Source organism: Xiphophorus maculatus, chromosome 1 (assembly GCF_002775205.1).
Source record: "Xiphophorus maculatus strain JP 163 A chromosome 1, X_maculatus-5.0-male, whole genome shotgun sequence".
Taxonomy (NCBI): Eukaryota; Metazoa; Chordata; class Actinopteri; order Cyprinodontiformes; family Poeciliidae; genus Xiphophorus; species Xiphophorus maculatus.
Window position 1 is genome coordinate 2,012,356 of NC_036443.1, and position 22,765 is coordinate 2,035,120.

Here is a 22,765-nt window from a genome sequence, read left to right on the forward strand (position 1 = left end):
GTGAAAACTGCTCCTCTCACTGTCGCAAATATTCAATGTTTCATTCATTCTTGTGCCAAGCTTCCACATGCTCATACTTTCAGAGGTCAAATTTCTCTTAATAAGGAGAATAACATGATTTATGTATTCACTGCTTAAAGAGGCAGTATTATGTGTTAGTGCCATTTTATAGCACAATCAAGTTACGATGTTAACTTCAGTTGTTAAAGAAAATGCTAAAAATATCAAATATGACTTGAAAAGAAAACTTACAGTACTTTGTAATTTAGCACCTTGAAATTGGGAGCTAAATTACTTTAAAAACTCCTTCTCTTTCTGAAACTCCGCCTTCAGGAAGTCATCACAACATGGTTCTTCTATTAACCCTTAAACAACATTTTTACCAGCGTTTCACTAAGAAGAAGCTCCTAGAATGAACTCAGCTGATGTGCAGATCCACCAGGTTTTTGCTATTTGCTACTGGCTAGTCTGAAGGAGCTGATTGACAGAGTTGTGGGGGAGGATTTCTTTGTAATGCAGAAACTCTGAAGCTTGGAGACTTTAGCTCCGAGGAGATCCACCCACATTACACATTTGCCAGCTGAATGGTTAACGGGACAAACAGTGGGAACAGTGGCTGAGTAAAAGCCAGTTTCAGAGCAGTCGAATGTTTGACAGGGTAATGTTAGTGCGAACATCCTTTCAATTCATAACTCAGATTGAGAGGCAGGAGAAGCTGCTCTGAGCATATTAATGTCTGTTTCTCTGCATGCTTGCAGCCTCCAGTACGTGACGGCCCAGTAACACGCAGCGCCAGCAGAGCCGCCTCCCTTCACTCGCTGTCTGACGCCTCCTCTGATTCGTTCAATCACTCACCTGGTGAGATACAGGATGACTCATTCACTTCTGCACTTCTCATTCACCATTCAGGGTTAACATCACCAAGGTCCAAACTTGACTCTTTAGATTCAGCATCGCTGTCAGCCTGCAAGCAGAAGTTGAATTGATCAAAGCTACTCTTGTTGTTTCACTTAGAACATTTAAAGTTTTTGTTCAGTTTTTATTTTAATGGATTTAAGGAACATAAACAAAATCTGTTTAGAACAACTTTAGAAAAAGTTATGATTCCAGTCTCCAGTTGCATCACTTTTCCTCTGTTATCAAGTTATATCTTTAGAGCTTTATCGGTTATTAAAGCTTATCAAAATCCTTATTGCTTATTGCTACTTTGTTGCCTTCCTCATCATATTCTTGCTTCAAATCCTTCTTGATCTGCTGGAGCAGAATCTGTGGACACCAAGATGAACTTCAGCAACCTGCTGATGATGTACCAGGATGGAGCGAGCAGTCCTGACTCCTGCGAGGAGGACACCAAGCTCTCCATGCTGCCCCACCTCGCTGACCTGGTCTCCTACAGCATCCAGAAAGTCATTGGATTTGCCAAGATGATACCAGGATTCAGGTATGAAGATGAAGGATTTTTTTTTTTTGCCTAGGTCTTGGTGGGACATTAGTCCTTTAATCCTGGACATGTTCAGGTACTGAATTGCTGACTTTGTAACCGTCGTTATGTAACCCTGAATGATCAGGTCATCATCACTACATCCAGGTTTTGGGGCTGATCTCTAGTTTCTAGCTGTAATATGTCAAACTGTTTGTTGACTCTGGCTCGTTCCTCTTTGGGTCCAAAGATAATTTCTGTTTTGTTTCTGTTCAGCTGGAAGAAGTTATTGCACTTTTTATTATGAAGATAAAAAGTTTCAAACAGGCAAAGAAATCCAGCTTCTGCATTACTTCTACAAACGGAGACAAAGGTTTTCATAATTTGTCATTGAAAGTCAAATAGTTGACCAGTTTCTTAAGAGTAATTCATTAGTCAATAAAGCATAGCTGACTCAAATAATGAATATATCTGAAATACATCTTGGGATTTTGCAGGCTGCCCGAATTGAGTGGATGACTTTTAACAGCAAAAACACCTCAATCAATCAATCAATCAAATTTTATTTGTATAGCACATTTCAACAGCAAGGCATTTCAAAGTGCCTCACAAACCACAAGGATCACTGTGTAACAGTGTTGCTTCCTGCTGTTTTGTTCCGGTTCTGATTTATCTTCTTGTAAAATTTGCCACATGAAAGCGGCGGCATGCACACACAGCAACCTGAATGAGGTTCCCACCTACACAAAGAACACAATGATCGGCTGCCCACACGTATGCAGGACATTATTGGGAGAGGTGAAAACAAACAAGCTGTTCCAAGAATACACTCAAAACTGGCTGTGGTTAAAAGCTGAGCTGAACCATATAAAAAAGAAACACACAAAAAGAGGCAGCACACCAAAAAAACAGGGGATAGAGAGATGCTATGTTAAAGTTGAACAGTTTGTTCTCTTTTGACCAGATATTCTGAACTATTTCCATTTTAAAGTGAACAACAGGGGGGGCTCCAGATTATTATTTAAAATTAAGTACTGTTAATAACAATTATCACCACAATTATACTTCTCTCTTCTGATCAAACTCACAGTTTTACTTTTGATCTCCAAAATGTTTGCATTTTTGATGATAGGGAGGAAAGTTCTTTTGTCTAAAGTTTGCTTTTGTGACATTTCTCATTCTCATCTTTTGGCCAATGATCTTCAAAAGTAAAGTTGTAAGTTTAAAATGCATACCAATACTGTGGCACTGGTGATTATTATTATTATATTTTTGATAAAACAATTATTTCTTGTTTAAAACTATTTAAGTAGATTTTTTCTTAATATTTTAGTAAGAGATTCACCTCTTTACCAGGCATGTCAATACAGTTGAAACCAGAAGTTTGCATACACTAAATAAAAAGAAACATGCCTTTTTTTCACACTGTCTGACATAAAATCAGAATAAGGTTTTCCTGTCTTAGGCCAATTCCCTTTTTTTTCTATTTGAATAAAGCAATAAAATATTGCCTTAAAATTCTCTCTCTCATTATTCTGGCATTTAGCAAATAGAACAAAAGTTGGTCATCTTAATTGTCATAGAACAGAAAAGTTTATTCCGATTTTACATAAAGTCATAAGGTTTATCAGCATCAGATTGCCTACATTATCATTGTACAGAAACATAACACAATTTCTTCACAACAAAATGTTTGCTTTTATATAGTGTACAGCAGTGGTCCCCAACCTTTTTAGTCGGTCAGCCCTTCGCAATTTTGCTGCGGACCGGGGGGAGGGGGGAGGTGTCGCCGTAAGTATCGAGTCCGGGGGGAACGGGGCGAAAAACGAGGGGGTTACGTTCCAAAAAGAACCCGTGATAGGCGAAATCCGCGAAGTAGGAACCTTTATTTTTTTTTACAATTATTATACAATAAAATAATCCATAATACATTGAAACCAAAGAACAAAACATTTTTACAGGCCCAAACATTTGTTTAACAAATAAAAAGTACTGTACAAACAATTTTTTTTATTTTTTTTATTTTTTACAAATAACAACTGTACTGTAAAATAATAACTTTAATATGAACTGAAAGCGGATTCCCGTGCCCGAATTGCGGAGATCAGCGCCGCCCCACCGTGACCTGAGTTATTGGATTAGAACGGAAAAAAATAAAAAATGATTATGAAACAAAACAAAGTACAGTAGGACAAATAGTGACTCACGTGTATTTCACTGCTCTTCTGACTGAGCCGCTGCATCCTGACTCGGCTCTGTAGCGTTTTTTTTTTTTTTTCTTCTAAAGCCCGTGGTGCAGGTTTGCTTTTTCGAGAGAAGAACATAGTTATCGGTAGATGTTATCACTCTTTTTTTCTTCTGGGCAAAAAGATTCTTATAAACTGACATGCCACCATCGATTATGTTAAATTTGGCAAGCTGTTTTACGTATGTGTACAAATTAAACCGCAACGTTGTTGACACACAGGTAGAGAAGAAGAGGAGAGACTGTTTAGCCAATCAGAATGCAGAACACAATGCACGATGCAAATCCACGAAGCAGCGAGACCGTGAAAGGTGAACCTCGAAATAGCAGGGTTCACAGTACTCCGATGTTGTTTTGTTACTCATTCTGCTGCAAGTTGGCTCAATTTTGACGCTCAAGACGTAACTGGTAAAATCCGGTTTAGGATTTTCAAAATAAAAGATCCGGAAGTAGTTCATTATTTCTTGGGCCGCGGCCCGGTGGTTGGGGACCACTGGTGTACAGGATTTCCCCCAGAAAACTTGCTAAGCCCAGTGGTCGGGGCGCTGAGGCGGTCCACCGTGTTTTGGATTAAAAGATGTTAAGTAGACAGGAAATGTACAAATATTACTGGGTAATTCTATGTTATGGGAAAACATTGCCAGTGAAATGCTATTTAAACCCACAACTAGTCTTAAAAACATCAAATCAAAAAATACAGTCAAAATGTATTGTTATTATTATTATTATTGTTATTGTTATTATTATTTTCACTTCTGTTTAATCCAAATTAAGTCAGCAGCTCCATAAGGCCCTTAAGGGCTTCGGGGGCCCATAAATGCGAATATTTTAACACAGATCACGTATATATAAATGTAACACTTGTTTATTGAGATTATCAATGCTGCTAAATTTGATTTAATGGTTTCACTATACATAAATTAAAAAGTTTTAAATTGTGTAACATTTAAATGTAATACTTTAAGAAGCTAGCAAGTTTACTTTGTAAAAGTAAAAGTATTGTTCAAAGAACAATATTCATAGTTAGATTGTTTTGTTACCATGGCTACAATTTGATGCTGTGAGTTTAATATTTGAGTTTGATATCTGTTTGTTTACAAATACAAATTAGTAAACTGCAATTATAACTGATTGCTTTTTAGGTTGGTGAATTAAACTACTCCCCCTCTCCCAGATTTCACTAAATCTAACACAGAAGCTGTTAGAGGTGCTGATGTTTTTAGCAGCAAGAGAGGCCCCCAAGTCAGATTCTGCTGAAGGCCTCATGCAGCCTTGGGCCGGCCCTGCATGATGAGTTAAATTTGCTGCACTGCACAGAGATGCTCAACAAACGGGAGATTTAATTAAATGCTGCTAATGTGGCTTTAGTAGCTCTTCCATTTTGTGTCTGTTGAGTTTTTAATATCGGCCACAGAAACTGTTTTGGTTGTTCAAGTTTATGGGACGAGTTTCTTAGATCTCCATGCGGCCGCTCGCATTGACTCTGGCTGACTAAGTAGACAACGCATTTGATATGGTTTGATGCATTTTGTAACTGGAAAAATAATAATAAAAATAATAATAATGATGCGTGATTACAAGGCGGGCTGAACCTGCCTGATTAGTGGTTAGCACTGGTTCGTTAACCACTAACGCACCAGCTATCCGGGACCACATACATAAACTTCATCAGTGCAGACAGAGCCACACGCTGGGCAACGTGTTGAGATGTAAATGCCCCCTATAATTCTTTGTTCACAAAGATAAATCATTCTCACCTCTCTCTCTGAAAGCACGATTACAAGTTTTTCCTGTGGTTCACAAAGAGCTGCACAACCAGAGCTAACGTGGTGGGGTTTAAACTCCTACCTTGATCAAAAACTCTGGAAAGAAACATAATTCATCACAAGGGTTGATGTAAATATCCATACAGGTCAATCTGTGTCCAGTATGAGTGAAAGGAGGCGTGTACGACCCGCGCTGAGGTAAACTTCGGAGATCAAGCAGCAGCAGCGCACGATGCAACGCACAGAGGCACCAGCGATGTGATTGGTCCACTTTCCCTGTTTTAAATGCATAAACTATAAACCTATCTTCTATATACATATCTTTTAGGAATAAATCTACTCTGCCAGTCAAACGCTCAGAGCAACAAAAACGCTTGCAATCCGGCTTAAAATTTGTTTTTAAAAAATTAAGCGATTATTTTATTTTTTTATTATTTTCCTAAAAACATTAACAAGGAAGGTGTAGCTTGGAATGGGGCAAGTGAATCATTATTGGCCACCAGACTTATAATACACTGGGGGAAACCCTGGTTTCAACTGTGTACGTGACTGTCCCTGCAGATTAATACATTTTTCCTGCATATAATTTATGAACATATTCAAAGCTGGAGCTGTGTTAAATTTGGGGATAAAATAAAGTCCCAAGACTACAAACAGTAGCTGCATTTGTTCAGAAAACAATCACAAATACACTGTTTATCAAATCTTCAACCACAATGAATTTATTTCCAGCCATCCGCCTTTGTTCTTTCACAAATGAAGAACGAGCCGTACGTTCAGTAAACATATGACTCAGCCAGCGTACATGCTGTACCTTCATCGGCTCCACGTAGACACAGAAACACACTCACACATGCTCTCTTTTGTAAGTGGTTAAGTAGAACTTTCAGGGCTGTTATCTCTTTAATGGATCTCATTGTGGGCTGGAATAATGTGATGAGTGTGCCTAGAATCAGAACATTGTGAGAACATTTAGATACTTTCTCCACAGGAAAGGTGAGTGAAATTTCTTACCTCTTAATGTTAAAACCCTCTAAATGTCACTGCAATTTGATTTTCTTTTTTTCTTGCTTTTTGGCCCAACTTAACTACAGGCTTAAGTATTTAGTCATGTATTTATTAATATAATGTTTCCTTTTTTCTAATTTATTTTAAAAATATCTAATTTCAGTATTATTACTATTAAATGATTTGTCATTTCAAATAGTATTTCAAATGTTTAGCTTCTGAAAATTAGATCAATTTGTAATTTTATATATAAAACATATTCCTTACATTTCCCCAACTGCGGTTTCAGACTCCTGCTATCGGCTTTGCATTTGTGCATGTACAGCATTACAAAATAGCTTCTGATATTTACATTATCTATGTCTGTTTTTCGTAGAATGCTCAGGAAGCTTAAAACTACAGTATGTAATTTTTTATAAACAATGATTTTTTTTTTACATATTTGTTAAAACTGTCACCATGTTGTGACAGTTATATGTAAAGAAACATTGGTTTTAGAGGAGGGTCTTAATGCTGCCAATAATGCTTGTGTACGTTCTGCTCAATTTGCTGATGAACAACTTACTGTTTCAAGAAAAAAGTTTATCCGCCATTATACTAACTAGCCTTAGCATTCGTGGCAGACTATGCTGTGGTGAACCACCAGAGAGCAATGTGGCTTTAGTACATGCTAAAGCCATGTACTAAAGCATAGCTTTAGCATGCTTTAGTACAGTGTACATATGAGCAGCATGTACACAAGTTAATTGACAGCACTAACACCCTGTGCTTGGCTGCTTGGTTGTTTCTGACCATGCGGTGTATTTCTGCAGATGGCAGTAGGATCACTGGGAGGAAAACCTTGATTTGTTGTCACATATTGTCTGTCTGATATTACACTGCCACATTGATATTACACAGACAGTTTTTAACCAAACTGTTTATAAAAGTTACATACTGCACCTTTTAAGTATGAATACATGCTACATAAATGAAATTAATATATAATCACTTGTTTTTTGTGCTTTAATATTTGAGCTTCTAGTGTTAAGGATCTGTTTTCTGTATAAAGCATCAACCAAATAAACTTGACATTGAAAAAATAGGTTGATTTCCCTTGAAGGGCCTCGCCTTTCTAAGGAAAACACATTAGTGGGTTAGGAAACAGAGCTGACCATGTGGGTTGCACCCAGATCCTCTCTGCCAAATAGATTTATATAGCTATAAGATTTACTGCCATGCTTACAATAAAAACATTAACAATTAACACCTTAATTTTTGTGCTGAGTATATGATTAGCAGACGCAGTTTTATTTGATGGAACATCATTTATTGAATGAGGCCTGAGTATTTTAGAAATAAAAGCATCTTCCTGGCTGGAAAGGCTTGTCTATAGGAGTTTTTTTCTTGGTATCATTCAGTTATGAGATAAGTTTCTTGATTTTTGTGTTAAACGACCAAAACAAACTCAACCCTATCAGTTTTACGAGTTGGAACTGCAAAATAGTGTAGCTGAGCTTGTCAAAACAAACTTCTTGTTTAGGTTTTTTTCTTCCTTTTTGCTGCATTTGCACCTGTTGTATGTTTTGCAGAGAACTGACCGCAGAGGACCAGATTGCTCTGTTGAAGTCGAGTGCCATTGAGATCATCATGCTGCGCTCAAACCAGTCGTTCAGCCTGGAGGACATGTCCTGGAGCTGCGGGGGACCCGACTTTAAATACTGCATCAATGACGTCACAAAAGGTGCTTTTCACATCGTTGTCCATGAAAAGTGAATGAAATTCACCCAGCTACTGGGAGTTACTTATTTTTACTGTTATTCATGTGTTTTCTTTTGATAATAGTCAATTAGTTTGAGGATCATTTTATTAGAAGCATTTCTTCTCATGAAGGCTGCTGTATCAGGAAATCTGTCAAAACTTCGGAGGCTCAGGGAGAAACTCTGGGATAGAAAAGTGTTCATTGTTGGAGTTGATGTGACAGATGAGATAAAATTTCTCTCATCTTATATAAGAGCCCACTCACACGCTGCTTCTCTACCCCCTGCTGGACTCACACTGAGGGTTTTTGACTTAAGGTATTTTCATGGAACTTGTAAAACAACCTCTGTGTGCAATAGGGAACACTGTGTTCCCTATTGCACACAGAGCAAGATGCAGTGCTCTCCACACTGACTCCCTGTTTCTTGTTTGAAAGCCCTGTAATATTTCTCTGTTTTAAAGTAACATAGAGCAACTAATTTCTGCAGTGATAACTCTGATTATTTTTGTTTGTTTTTTGTCTGCAGCCGGCCACACCCTGGAGCTGCTGGAGCCGCTGGTGAAGTTCCAAGTTGGTCTGAAGAAGCTCAACCTGCATGAAGAGGAGCATGTGCTGCTCATGGCCATCTGCCTGCTGTCTCCAGGTGCTGCTGCCATTTAAGATGAGGCCTTTTGCCTTTTTATTCAGCAGGACGATTGGGGGAGGGCTGGGTTGTCACGAGGTTTACCAAAAGCTGACGTGTTGCCACAGCACGCCTCAGAATTTGTTTTGGTGTCAACTTTGCTGTTTGACCTACATTCGCCCAAAAAATGGAGAGTACATGATGCTTCCAGTTGCAGATGAGAATAATTTCCTGGAAAACAACTGTATCTGTTCAGCATGTGCTAATATGGCAGTAGCTGATGTTGGTCGTCTTTTTCCCTGATTTAACATCAAAAACAGATATAAAACCTGACTGTTGAACAGCCCTGTAGAGAACAGTTGAAGGAGGAGCTGCAGTGAATCCCTGCTACTCTCTCATCCTTTCCTTCAGGGTCTTGCAAAAGTGGGATTTTTCATTACAATCCAAACCTTCAAAGTACTTTAATGGGACATTTTATGTGACATATCACGGTGTAAGTGCATGGTGAAAATCTAACATGACATGTTTGAAGTCAGACCCCCTAAATGAACAGTTTGTAGAACTTTATGTTTGTTGACATGATGTTCTCATTTAGACACATTTTACTTCATTTCAGCATCAGTGAATATCAACTTTCATGTCCAGACAGCTTTCTCATCAAATTTAGGTCTGGAGTGGCCAATCTATGTTAGCTGTTCAGGGCTATTATCCTTCTGGAAGGTCAGTAAAGTCATAATATTAACAGAATAGTTACGATACCACGAGAATTTGTACGACCACATGTCATCGTTTTATGACAATTTAGTCATAACAATATAAGAAAAAATCATATTACAATAAAGTTGAAATAACACAAGAATAATTTTACCTGAATAGCATTGTAATATTAGAAGAATGACATAGTAATTTTATTATAACTCCAACACAAAAATAATACATTTAAATGAGGAAAGTTGAGCATCTTGTGAAGTTATGCTTTGATATCTGATATGTTATTTTAACGCATCAGTATCAACTTATTATCAGCATCAGGACTTTGAAACAATTGTGCAAACAACTGTTTCTAAGAAAGTGTCACGGACTAGACGAGCTGTTCAGGTCAGATTTTCATAACTCAATCAAAGCTTTGCTTTTATTGCAATTGCTTTTTACAACTTTCTCCTGGTAATATTAACTTTTTTGTCATAATTTAAAAAAACTAAAAAAAACTCTGAGTCTGACCCTAATACTGTTTCATCCGCTACATGGTGTTGGTTTACAACATAAAATCTGTAGAACCTAAATAGATTTTTGTGAATGGAAGGTGACAAAATGAGACCCCCTCTGATTCTCCATTACAGACCGGCCCGGTGTTCAGGACCACGCCCGCATAGAGCAGCTGCAGGACCGTCTGTCGGAGGCCTTGCAGGCCTACATCCGGGTCAACCACCCGGGCGGACGCCTCCTCTACGCCAAGATGATCCAGAAACTGGCCGACCTGCGTAGCCTGAACGAAGAGCACTCCAAGCAGTACCGCTCGCTATCCTTCCAGCCTGAGCACAGCATGCAGCTCACCCCGCTGGTGCTGGAGGTGTTCGGGAGTGAGGTGTCATAGCTGAGGAGGAGGAGAAGAAGGAATCCTTTTTTTTTTTTGTCCCTTCTACACAGACTCATTAAGCACAGGATGATTAAAAACTCAGCTGCCTTCTCCTCAACTCAAAACGAAGGCTTTCACAAACCTCACACCCTGACTCTCCGGACCCTCAGGAGGGAGGCGGATAATCACATCTTCCCCTCTGTCTACACCTCTTTCGTTACTCCTGGCTTGCAAAAACCAAATGTCAGCCATAACTGGATATCTGGATTCATAGAATAGAAATCTGCTGCTGGATCACCAGAATCTCAAACCTTGTTTTCTTTTTGTTTTGTTTTTTTCCCCCACAAACATCTCGCTCATTTTCATCCTTTCCACAACTGTGGAATCCAAATGTTTTCCATCACTGAAATCTACTTCTTGTAACACTTTCTGAAAGTAAAGACAGCTTGATAGATGTCATTTCCCTCTCATCATCATCCTCATCCTCGTCATCATCATCATAACTTTCCCACACGTCCACATGGTAACAACAGTACTCAAAGATTTGCATCTTTTACTCATCCCTCAGCGATGGACTCTTATTGTAAATAGCTATGAACTTTTGTTGGCTTATAAATTCTAACAGCAAAATCATCCAAAAAATATTGAGCGAGCTCACAGGAAGTAGAAACACTTTTGGGTCACGGCGGGAGTTGAGCGATCTGTAAATTCTGTGTTATGTGAAAGAAGGAATCTTAAATATTCAAAACATATGAAGACAAATCTTTCGGCAGAAATCTTTTAGTTTGAGAATGATGGTGCACTTTGGGAAGAAAAAAACAAGAGGATGCTGGGTAGTCAGATGGTAGGGGGTTTTACATTTGTAAAAAAGTAACGAAAGAAGAATGTATGTATAATTCTACATAGTTAAATATGATAAGCATAAGATGTACAAGTCAAACATTATCTAATGCTTGACTTCTACTGTATATAGACAGAAATACTTCTAAGAGTGTTTAATTATAAAAGTAATAATAAAGAGGATGTTAAGGCCTCCCCTCAGATATGTGTATATGCAACATGTACACACATGCACTGAGACGTGCTATGAGGAGTCGCTCTATTTTTGCTAAACGTGTACAGCATGCAAGAGTATCGATGGACCACAAGGGGGTGTGTGCGCAGGCTCTGACTGAACCACAACAAACGCTCTTTGTTGGGCTCTCTGATTTTTTTTGGACCTGTGAAGTTTGTAGGCTGACATACACAAAGATAATTTCCTGTTTTGTGGATGGCTATTTTTTCAGAAAAAAAAGGAAAAAAAAAAAAAAAAAATCTAGTCGTTGGGCTGGTTGGATTGCTGCTAAGACAGAGCTTAGATAGTTGGACAGAAACCAGCTGCCAGCTGTTGCCTCAGGGAAAGTTTGTCTGACGATAATGTGTATTCGGGTTTTTACAGCGTGTGTGTGTGTGTTTGGCGTAAGCTTACAATCATGAGAGGGAGATTTCGAGAGTTTTTAAAGCTCAAGGCATCACTGTGATTTGTAATCATACTGAATAACAGCAAAAGGAAGCTAACAGATTAACGTTTCTGGAAGAAAAAACAAACAAAATTCTCCATTTGAGAAACAAAAAATTCTGAAATTATTTCACATGGTCAGATTGTCTTTAAGAGAATATATGTAATACATTTTTAGCTACACAATCATTCTCATTAAATTAGTAGAAGCCTTAAATTGAATGTTTTAAGGATAAAGCAAATATTTTAGAGCAGTGGTTCTTAAACATTTTATAACTGTAAATATTCTCCAATAAGACTGAAAAATGAACAAAAAGTTCACTTGATGTTAGAATTCAAAATGTGGAAAGTCTGTGTTTTCTCACCAGTCAAATTCCAACATGGCTTCCTTGCATATAGAGTGAGTGATACGTGCAGGAAAAAATAATTTTATTTAAACTTTTAGAGATTTTTTTTGTTAACCTGTTCACAGTGATCAAAGGAACAAGATGCAAGGAAATTCATTATTGCCTTATTTTGCTAACAGTAATTGGTCATTATTGGAATGACTAAACATGCTTCTGGCCTGAATTTATTTACAATTAAAGTTCTGGATAAACTTTTTGTTTTCAAATTGATTGTAAAATTATTAAACATTTTCATAAATCTATGTATTTAGTATGGAAATCAGCTAAATTAGCGCATCTTTTGGCATAACACCATCCACTAGATGGTAGGGGTGAGAGACATGGACTTAAGGTTTCATCACAATATTTTGTGGTGTGATAAAAATGATGAGAACAATTTAACATTTCATTTTAAGGCAACTAAAATGAAGTGTCACTCAAAATGAAAATTGTGAGTGAATGACGCTGCAATCACAGACCCACAAACATTGTTCTTGATAACTGCATTTAATCATATTTCCAGATTTACGAATATTTGTTGATATTCTCATTGAATAAACTGGAGAAAAGTTGTGAAAATACTAATCTTGACAATAGGGACAGTTTTAGAGATTATTAAACATTATTAATTTGAATTCATCAAGACAACATTAAATCAAAATCTTATAAGACGTTTATCACAATTAATGATAAACGATATGATAAATGCCCACCCTTCCAGATGGCGACAAAGTGCCCTCCAATTGATTTTTGAAATCATGTGTTACATGTGCATAAGCAAACATTAGACATTTCGTTTCATAAATACTACTAAAAATTGTTAGTTTTGCTAAAGCTAGCCGAGGTGCTAGCACCGGTACTTGCATGAGCGTTTGAGAACCACGGCTCTAGAGGAGTAGCAGACTGTAATCGCAAAGGGCAGAGACACAAACATGAGAAGGACTTTTACATGGATGGAAAAAGTTCAGCCTCCTACCTTTTTGTTGTCATATTTATGTCATTTTAATACCAGCTGCATAAGCAAAGGTAGTTTTTATCACTACATATCATATTGTTTCTGTTGACATGGCGCATGCTCACACCTCATGCAGACCTGGATCACCCCCTTGTGGAAAAAAACTTTGTAAATACCACTTTCTTAGTCTGTACATAGCAGCTGATGTAGGTAAATTACTAAGAGGAGTAAGTCGTTGACGGGAAGGTGCTTTGGAGATGCTAGGCTATATGCAATTAGAGAAACTTACTGTGTATTCAATTTGAGTGGACAGAGCCGCTTAATACGACCGACTTAATGAGTTGTTTGTCACATATAGTATTATATGAATATTTTACAGAGCTAGGATCAGCTTCCATCTAACGCCAAATATGAACTTTTGATGTAATCTCTTAAATAAGAGATGGAAATAAAAATTTATCTTAATTTCAAATGAATTGAACATTCCCATAATCCTATAATCACCCAAAGCGACTCAGTAAGTTCTCATTATTAGGCGACTTTTTGTCCATTCCAAGAATTCTGGATGTACGTCTTTCCTCTCTTGTTCAATCAATAAGCTTTTGATGATATATATATATACATAATACTTTCATTTGGGTAATTATCTGATTTCTTCTGTTTGTCAAGATTGTTTATTTGCATCCTGCTGCAATGCTTGGCTTTCTGCTCGGGAGCGTTGTTGAATGAAGCCGGGATGAGCAGCATGTGTGGACCTATGGAGCCTATCCCAAGTATTTTAACTCTACAAGGAAAAGCAAAAACGTTTGCTCATCATCTGTAAGAACTGCAGTCCACATATGCATCATCTTTTTTCAGGAGCTAATTTCTCAAACCGCCAAGTGATCATCAATAACACTGCCTCAACTGGTTGGGTACGAGACGTATCTGACTACTAGCTATGGCGTGCCTCTTTGTTCATCAACCAGCCATGTTACCATCTCTTCTTCTTTGTCATCGTCTTCAACAGCCAGTTACAACAACTCTTCTCTGCATAGCTTTAAGTTAGCAGCCAACCAAGCTCCGCTCTGGAAATCCGTGACACACCCAAGACCTGATGGGGGTCCTGGGATTTGAAGGAGTGCCGTCAGTTTGGACCTCAACAAGACTGTGTAGAATTTGTATAAAGGTTATACAAGATCAAGTGTTTTTAAACTGCGAAGACGTAGGGACTCGCCGTACAAGCAGAGTGCTCAAGAGACTGACCGATGGACAGATGTCGCCTCTACTGTCTCGAGTTGGGACGTTGTTGTGCTTTGTACTCCGTGACTCAAGGTTCTGATTTTTTTTTAACAAATTGTGGTTTGTTTGGTAACAATAGTCGTGTAAAGACTTTTTTCATTCAGCATCTACATCACAGAATGCAGGACAGGGTGACAGGGGGGAGAATCTGCAGTTTTAGGGGTATAGTGTGACGCATCAGTTATATCTAGATCAAATTTAGATATCTACACTCCTTGGACAAAAATCTTGTAGTTTTCACACCATTTTATAGCAGATTTGTCAGCGCCCCAAAATCATTGAAGTCTCTCCCCTCCTGCAGCCCTCGTCCCCCTCGAACCAGGTCAGCAGCTCCACCTCAGTAGCCTTATTTACAAAGACCTCACTAAGCTGGAAACATTTAACAGATACCTCAGTGATTTACAGTATAGACTTTTCACAATAGCCTTTAAAGGGAACCAAACATAAACTTCTACCACACACACACAGACACACCACAACTCTCTCCTCAGAAACCTTCAGTGTTTTCAACCTCAAGTCGACCGCAAACTCTAAAGCAGTTCTTGCATAACAAGGGACATCCGGTAGAATTTGCTAGTCAGTATCCGAGTGGATCCCAATGTTTCTAAATGTTAACGCTCTGCTTTCCCTCCTCTTCTTGGTTTGTCTCTGTCCGTGTTCTGTTGAGCTTCGGCACCACGTTTAACCAAAAATACTACCTCTCCTGTCTGCACATATAAATATATATTTTTGGGGGAGTTGCAGCATGATTGTGTAATATAGAACACAAGTTTTTATTTTAACAATAATCTAGAGGTTTTTATGTTTGTATATTTACAGTAGAGTTTTTTTCTTTTTTTAATGCTGGATTATTTTTCTTTTCCAATTTTTTTTTTACCTCAAATCGCTACAAATTTTAAATCTGCAGTGCGGGACTTTAATTCCCCCTTCTGGCTGGTAGATGAGTTACAGTGTAGATATATGTGATGTACAGCCACATAATTTCACTGCTTTCATTCATACTATCACTCATAATTTTTATTGCAATAGTTTTAGGCTCAGATCATTATATATTAGTATAGATATGCAACAGCTGACACTTACAGATTTATTTATTGTGCATTTGAAATTTAAAAACATTTAAATACATCAAAGTGTTGCATCATTCCATAAGAAGAAGTCTTAGACAGTAAACACTGTATTAATTTTATTTTTATTTTTTTTGCATGATAGATTAGCTTACAGAGCAGATTTAACATTTGCAGATCCTTGCATGTTCATTACTTCAGCTTCAATGTCATTAAAAGGGGGCCGCTCTTGCACCACTTTCTCACTGACTGAAGTGTGTGAATGCATGATTAAACTCCCTGCATGGTAACTAAGGCTTCATTCACATAGCAACTCAAAGCGCAGGTAATTGTCGGATCCTCGTGTGTGACAAGATGGGATCTATTTCGACTGAAAAGCAAAACTCTTGTAGATAATTGGACCTGTAGAACAGGAACGTCTCTCTGTATCTCCCTGCACCTGCTTTTAAACCACCTTCGGTTGCCATAGTAGCGTCAGTGGCTCAGCTGGGAAAAAAATGCAGAGCAGAACACTGTAGCGTGTTCACAGAACACTTAGAAATGCCTGAGAAAAATACTCGTGCCATGTGTAAAATGCTTTAATTTCTGTTTAAGCTGTTTATGAAGTGCTATTTTTGAACATATGCAGCCGCACTTATTAGTACCCCTGGTAAACAAGGGTAAAATGAGCTAAAATAAGTTTGTCTTTTAACCCTACTGCGTTCTAATTGCAATGCTCAGAAGGAGAGCGGCATGTGTGACGGTCAGACAGTGAGGAAGCAGGAGCGGTTATCCCATCAGACCGTCAGTTCCAGAAACCACAACAACAACCAAAAAACTTATGTCGCTCGGAGGTTCCGCGCACAGTAAAAAGCTTGTGGGGTCCAGTTGACCCCTTCTCTTAAGACTGCGGGAGGGTTTTGTTTAACGCAGAAGCATTATCTCACACTGAAGAATGAAGAAAGTTCAAACAATCATGTCATTTAAAAGTCCCACCTTAGGAAAAAGTAAGGAATAATAATAGGAAAACATGTTTATGTATATTTCTGCCCCCGGGACACAGAAAGGCATGAACTCACATCTTCTTAAAAAATAAAGCTAAGTATTAATATACTTTTCCACCTGTGATTTTGTTCAATAAAATACATTTCTCCAATTAAAAAATTGACCAATGAAAAAGTTCAGGGATTCTGCAGCTGCAATAAAGGCAGACTACAGCCTTTGCACGTCTGCCAGGGGTGCCACTAAATATGTTGAGCTCTGTAGATGAACTAGGTTACATATACAGTATAACTATAAAAGACTAAAGAGTAGTTGATTTTCTTCAAAAGCTACTAAACTAACAGCTGGATTTCTGCTGCATGAAAACCACCTTTGTGCAGCTTGTGCCAAAACTTTTAGCTCAGCTGAAACGTTGAGCGGAGAGAATTTGACGTTTGTTAGTGTCAGATAAGGAGAGCTCTAGACTTTTCTCTCGCTGATGCCGCTCAGCCGGCTGGTTGAGTTTTTGTAACATTGGGATCCCGATTTAGTTCATCACCAAAAGTAGAATTTTTTTTGTTTTGTTTTGTTTTTGCAGCCAGACACATACACACACACACTTTCACATTTATACCGCAGCCTATCTGCCTTCTGTCGCTCACCTCTAACTGATTCTGATTGGCTGATTTAGTTGGTGCTGTGAGTCCGTTTGAAGACAACCAGGCCACTTTGTTGCTTGAAGAGTTTTTTTTTCTCCCCTTTTTGTGAATAAGATATATTTGCCAGCTTCACTTAAGTCAAAATTTAGCACCTCAAACTGCTGTGAAAAAGGATCCAACCCTTACAGATTTCCTTGGTTTTTGCTTGTTTTGTCTCACCTAAATGTTTAGTCATCAAACGTGTTTTAAAATCAGACAAAAATAACCTCTGTGCGTGTGTGTATATATACATATATGTACACACACACACACATATATACAGTACAGACCAAAAGTTTGGACACACTTTCTCATTGAATTCAATATATAGAGGGTTTTTCTGCATGAATGTGTGTAAGACCACACCACAGGATTTCAGTCAAATTTAGGTTCAGACTTTGACTAGGACACCCCAAGTTCTTCATTTTGGAGTGGACTTTCTGGTGTTGTCCTGCTGTATGATTTCAAGATGTGCTTAAACTTAAAGGACATGAATTTGATAGTTGGACATCCTCTTTCACCTGAATCCATCTTGTTCCTGAGGAAGTAAAGCAACCCCAGACCATCGTGCTCTCGCCACCATGTGTTGTTATTCTCAAATTCTGTTGGTTTCATAGATTTGTGCCCACATTTTCCTAAAGTTTTACTTTTTTCAGACCAAAGGATATGTTCCTAAAAGTCTTGAATGCTTGGCTAATGTGGGACTAATATGTTCCTTTTGATCAGCTATGGTTTTGCCGTTGAAATGCCCCCACGGCAGCCATCTTTGCCTAGTTTCTGTTTTGCTGTTGAATCATGAACACTGACCTTGTCTGAGGTCGGTGAACCCTTCAGGTGTTGCTCTGGAAGTTTTGTGACCTTGTGGGTGAGTTGTTGATGAGTAATTCTGTTGCTTCCTGGGAAGCTTCACCACTCTTCCATGTTTTCACTGTTTGTCTACAGTGATTCTCAGTGTGGTTCCTGAAATCCCAAAACTTTAGAAATGGGTTTGTAAACAATCCCAGACTGATGGATGTCAGTGACCTTGAGTTTCTAGATCTTGCAGCCTGATTTCTTGCTATTTGACATTATTCAGCCTACTTCATGTTGTCAGTCAGGGACGAGTTGAGTGAGTTTTTGATCTTACAGCTAATCAAAGTTGGGTGCTGATAATGAATCCAAACCTACAGGGTTTGTATGGGTGCTTCAAATCCTTGAAAATGCTTGAATTTCAATTAGGTGTTTTCAACATTTGGAAAGTACTTGATTTTTGTACAAAGTCCTTAAAAGTGCTTCTGTGCAGTTTTGATCTGTGTAACAAATTTATTGAAACTGGGGGACTTTTTTTGTTAAATTATTGTTTTGTTCTCAGACCAGCCAGGTGTGTCAGGTGTGTGAAAGAGACATTTCAAAACATACAATTTTGTTGCATTTTAGCTTACTACTAATTGAAACTGTCTTCTTTAGTTCATTTGTATTATTTTTATTTCCAATATTTGGTGCTGAGAAAGTTTGGAAATTTACCTTGAAAAGTGCTTGAATTTTGGGAAAATGTACAAACCCTGAGCCTAGTTTTTGTGGTTAGTCAAGTAATTCATTCAGCAGGATAAATATTTGTTAAATGGTTCTTCATTCAGGGCCTGGGTGGCTTGGACAAGTTTTTACCCCTAATAAGTTATAGTTTGTACACTACATTTCATATTTCCTCAGGTTATCTTTGTCTGATGTAACAATCTATTCATGTAAAGCAGTGATGTCATTTTGAACCGTATCAAAATTGTGAATGTCCTTAATATATTAATAATCAGCAGTCTCTGCATTTGATGACTACTTCTTAAGATTAAATAGTATTGAACATATTTTAACATTAACAAAATAACTGCTTTGATTTGATCATCTGGTGGATCGCACTCCAAAACTTACGACCTCGAGTTTGACATGTGATCTAAAACATTTAAGTGTGCCAAAAAGAAGACATCTTTAAGGGGGCATGTGCTTTTTTCATTGCACTGTAGCTTCAAGTGGATCTCAGTTTTTCAACCTTTTTGATTCAAGGTGTTTGAACTAAAACTTGTTTGACCTTGAGAAGAGCAGCTGCTTACAAAGTCTGTTTTCTTCCTGTTAGCTGATTGTTATCTGCTGTTCTGACTCTTTCTCTGCTACCTCTTTAAATATGCGCTTGCTTGCTCACACACACACCCACACACCCCCACACCTGCACTTCAATACTGACTGAAGCAGACAGTGAACACACACACATTCAGACAAACACACATGTGTGCACTTCTCGTTCCCTCACCAGCAGTTTTTTGCCAATGATGCACTTGTGGTTTTTTGTCTAGTAAAATGTTCTGCAAAACATATGAAGTCTGAAAAGTGATTAATCAGCCTATGTATCTCTTTTTTTTCTTGCTGGGTTTTTTATTATTATTATTATTATTATTAGCAAATCTTTATAATAGTTGGTTTGGACAAGTGATTTAACGTGAATTGAATTGTAAATCATGTACATTTCAAAAAGCTTCATGTCTTTTTCAAAGGAAACACAGAATTGCACATTGTGCTCAGCTCAGTTTTACCTTGGTGTGCCTAAAACCCACAGCCTTATTTTGGGACTATATCAGGGGTTTTCAATCAGAATTCAAAACATTCTGTCTCGTCTTTTTCTCTCTCTCTTTCTCTTCATATCCACACGTATGTTAGTTTGTAACAAGCCAAAAGTAGCTCTCATGGAGGCGCATTCCCCTCACAGGGATGCACTCAGTATTGGTTTATGTTGGCTGGGATTCCCCTTTATTTATTCCCCTTCTGAGGAAATGTCCGACTACACGTCAGTCAGATAACCTAAAAAGAAAATACAACTTGTTCTGATGTAGCAAAGTGTAATAAAATTCAGAGTTTTTATGTGATTTGACTTAATTTAAGCTTGTTTGTACGAATGTCCTGTAAACAGACCTGTTCTAATAATTCTGTGTGCGAGAAGCAAATGTTTTAAGTCAGAGTTTATTTAATGAAGAGTCCCAAGATAAGTATCTTTATCCTCCACACTTGCACACACCACCATGCAGTAAAAGTCACCAGACACCAGACCAGCTTCTAGCTGAAATCAAAACCCACTTCTGCCATGGCGACGCTATTGATGACCTCATCAATAGCCGTATAGCAACAAAATAGTGTTACACAAGAAGTACCTTAACCAGTATCTCTATTTTTGCTCAAATCACCACCTGTCTGTTTTTTTGTTTTTTGCTTCTACTTTTATTTATTTTAATGTTCCTCCTTTTGCTCCCTTCATTTATAAGCAAATTCTTTTGATTACCATTATTGTATGTAGTAAAATATTAATAATGCTTTTTTGGGGGTTTGGGGGGAATCACAAATAAAACAGCTGTACATAATGATGCAAAACCAACCTGGATCTGTTTGACTTTTTTTGTTGTTTCTTCTTTTGCATTTTTGGATATGCAAAACTGGTAGAGATGCCTAAATAAATGCACAATTCACTTTAACTTATAAAAAAATCTTTGAAAACAATATTTTAATTCTACTACAGTTTGGTCTACCACATAGAGTCCCAAGGTAAGATGGATTTTCATGAATTATTTCAACAATCTACTTAGAGCCCAGAATGTCATTTTTGTTTTGTTTGTTTATTTAATATTATGAGCATTTTAATATCTGCAATAAGGAAGTTGCTCTAAATAAGTAAAGACCATAAGCATCTACCCATATCATCAGACTTGAGCTAAAACCCACTGCATTTGTCCATTTTGACCAGCAGAGGTCGACAAGATGTCACTAGATGTTTAAATGATCATTTGTTAATTTATTTTGGAGTGGCCACCATGTTAAACATGACCTGTCACAGTTTTTGGAACATGACCTTCAGCATCATAAATTATCACTTTACTGTATTTATTTGTGCCTTAAAAATCCTGGTGAAAGTATAAAATGTGGAAATTTGTCCATTGTTTTAATTGCACATGGAGAAAGCATGTGCAATTAAAACTAGAGTGGGCGTCTGCAACAGTTACAATCCAATATATAGATACATATAATATATATATATATATATATATATATATATATATATATATATTATTTGATTGGTATATGTAATTTGATAAATATAATATAGAGTAAATATTTTTATTTTTAGGCTTAAACATTAAGAAAAGCTCATTTTCTTTGCAGGAGAGAATTCTTTTCTCTCCTGCAAAAAAAGTAAATCCAAAATAAGGTTTCCGGAACTTTTGGTGTCATTTTGTTGACTTGAATGCAATTGTTCCATGAATAAACTGAACGGACACCACAACCTGCATATTATGCAGTATTAGTATTTAATTTTTTAAAACAAATTATTAATGGTTAAAGAGCCAAAGCTGGCAAAACTTTCATAAATGTTATAACTATTTATAGGTCACTACAAAAATCGGACTACTTGCTAAGTTTCAGTAAAATACTGCATGCTTAGTTTTTTGTTGAACAGATAAAAATACAAAAAGAGATCTACTTTCTAACTTGCTGGGGGGTTTTTGTTGTTTTTTTCACTACTGACTCAGGACACATTGTGTTGTGTTCTTGTCAGTTTATGCCACTAGATGGCACTACAACACACCACAAAGTAAAATGCGACCTGGTAGGCTATTCTCCATTAAAAAACTCATGTTGCCACAGGTTTATGTTTTCACAATACATGGCCAAAAGCTGACAGACTGTAAATGAAATGTGGTTCACTACTTAGTGTTAAAGCTGCAGTATTATGTATTTCCCAGGCACATAGTGCGGTTTTATTGCACAATCAAGTAACCATTTTACCTTCAGTTGTTATGAAATGCTGTATATATCAAAAATGACTTAAAAGAAAATTGACTTTGCATAATAGCGTATCTGAGGCCTTGAAATTGACCTCTGTCTCTTTAAGAAACTGCTACTCTTCCTGACATGAAGCATGTCATTACAACAATGCTTCTCCATGTCCGTTCATACCGTTTACGACCGTTCTTTGAACTCAGTAGACATGCAGTCCCACCAGGTGTTTGATAATTGCTGCCGGATTGAAACTGCAAGGCGGAGCTTTGTAAGAGCAAGCGTTTAGGCACCCCCGAATGGTTGATATTGGGGGATTCAAGGATTTCTCAAGAATGCATGAAAGAATCAAAGCAACGCTCCAGGTAAGTTTTTGATTATAACATTACAACCTAATATATAGCTCAAAGTCAATTTTGCATCATACCCTTAAGCCTTTTTTGTTGTTGTGAATTATTTGTTTGAGAATGTTTCTTTTCAATTTGTAGATAGCTAGTTTTTCTTGTCCAAAGCTCTCTTCTGGAAAAAATTGTGAATCAGTTCCTTTAGGATTAGCTGGTTTTGAATGTTGGTCCACTAACATATCAACACATTAACATTCCTTGTGTGGGAACCACAATACATTTGCTTTTCTTTTGATGTTTTGTCTTATCTGCAGATAAGACTGCAGCTGTGGCACGATGAGAGGAGAATCTGTCTGACATGATGCACAGAGAAAGAAACAAAAGCTGGAGAAAGCAGAGCAGCCGAATGT

At 37.6% G+C, this 22,765-nt stretch overlaps 1 protein-coding gene across 2 annotated transcripts in view; it reads left to right on the plus strand.

Annotated features, from left to right (window-relative positions):
- Positions 1–20,614, plus strand: part of LOC102231441 (vitamin D3 receptor A) — an 85,810-nt gene extending 65,196 nt beyond the window's left edge. For both annotated transcript variants that reach the window (XM_005807648.2, XM_023326422.1), the window contains exons 6-10: positions 759–858; positions 1,264–1,441; positions 8,011–8,162; positions 8,707–8,823; positions 10,143–20,614. In XM_005807648.2, the coding sequence (XP_005807705.1) occupies positions 759–858; positions 1,264–1,441; positions 8,011–8,162; positions 8,707–8,823; positions 10,143–10,396 (801 nt within the window). In that variant the 3' untranslated portion in view covers positions 10,397–20,614. The remainder of the gene's footprint in view (positions 1–758; positions 859–1,263; positions 1,442–8,010; positions 8,163–8,706; positions 8,824–10,142) is intronic.
- The last annotated feature ends 2,151 nt before the right edge of the window (positions 20,615–22,765 follow it).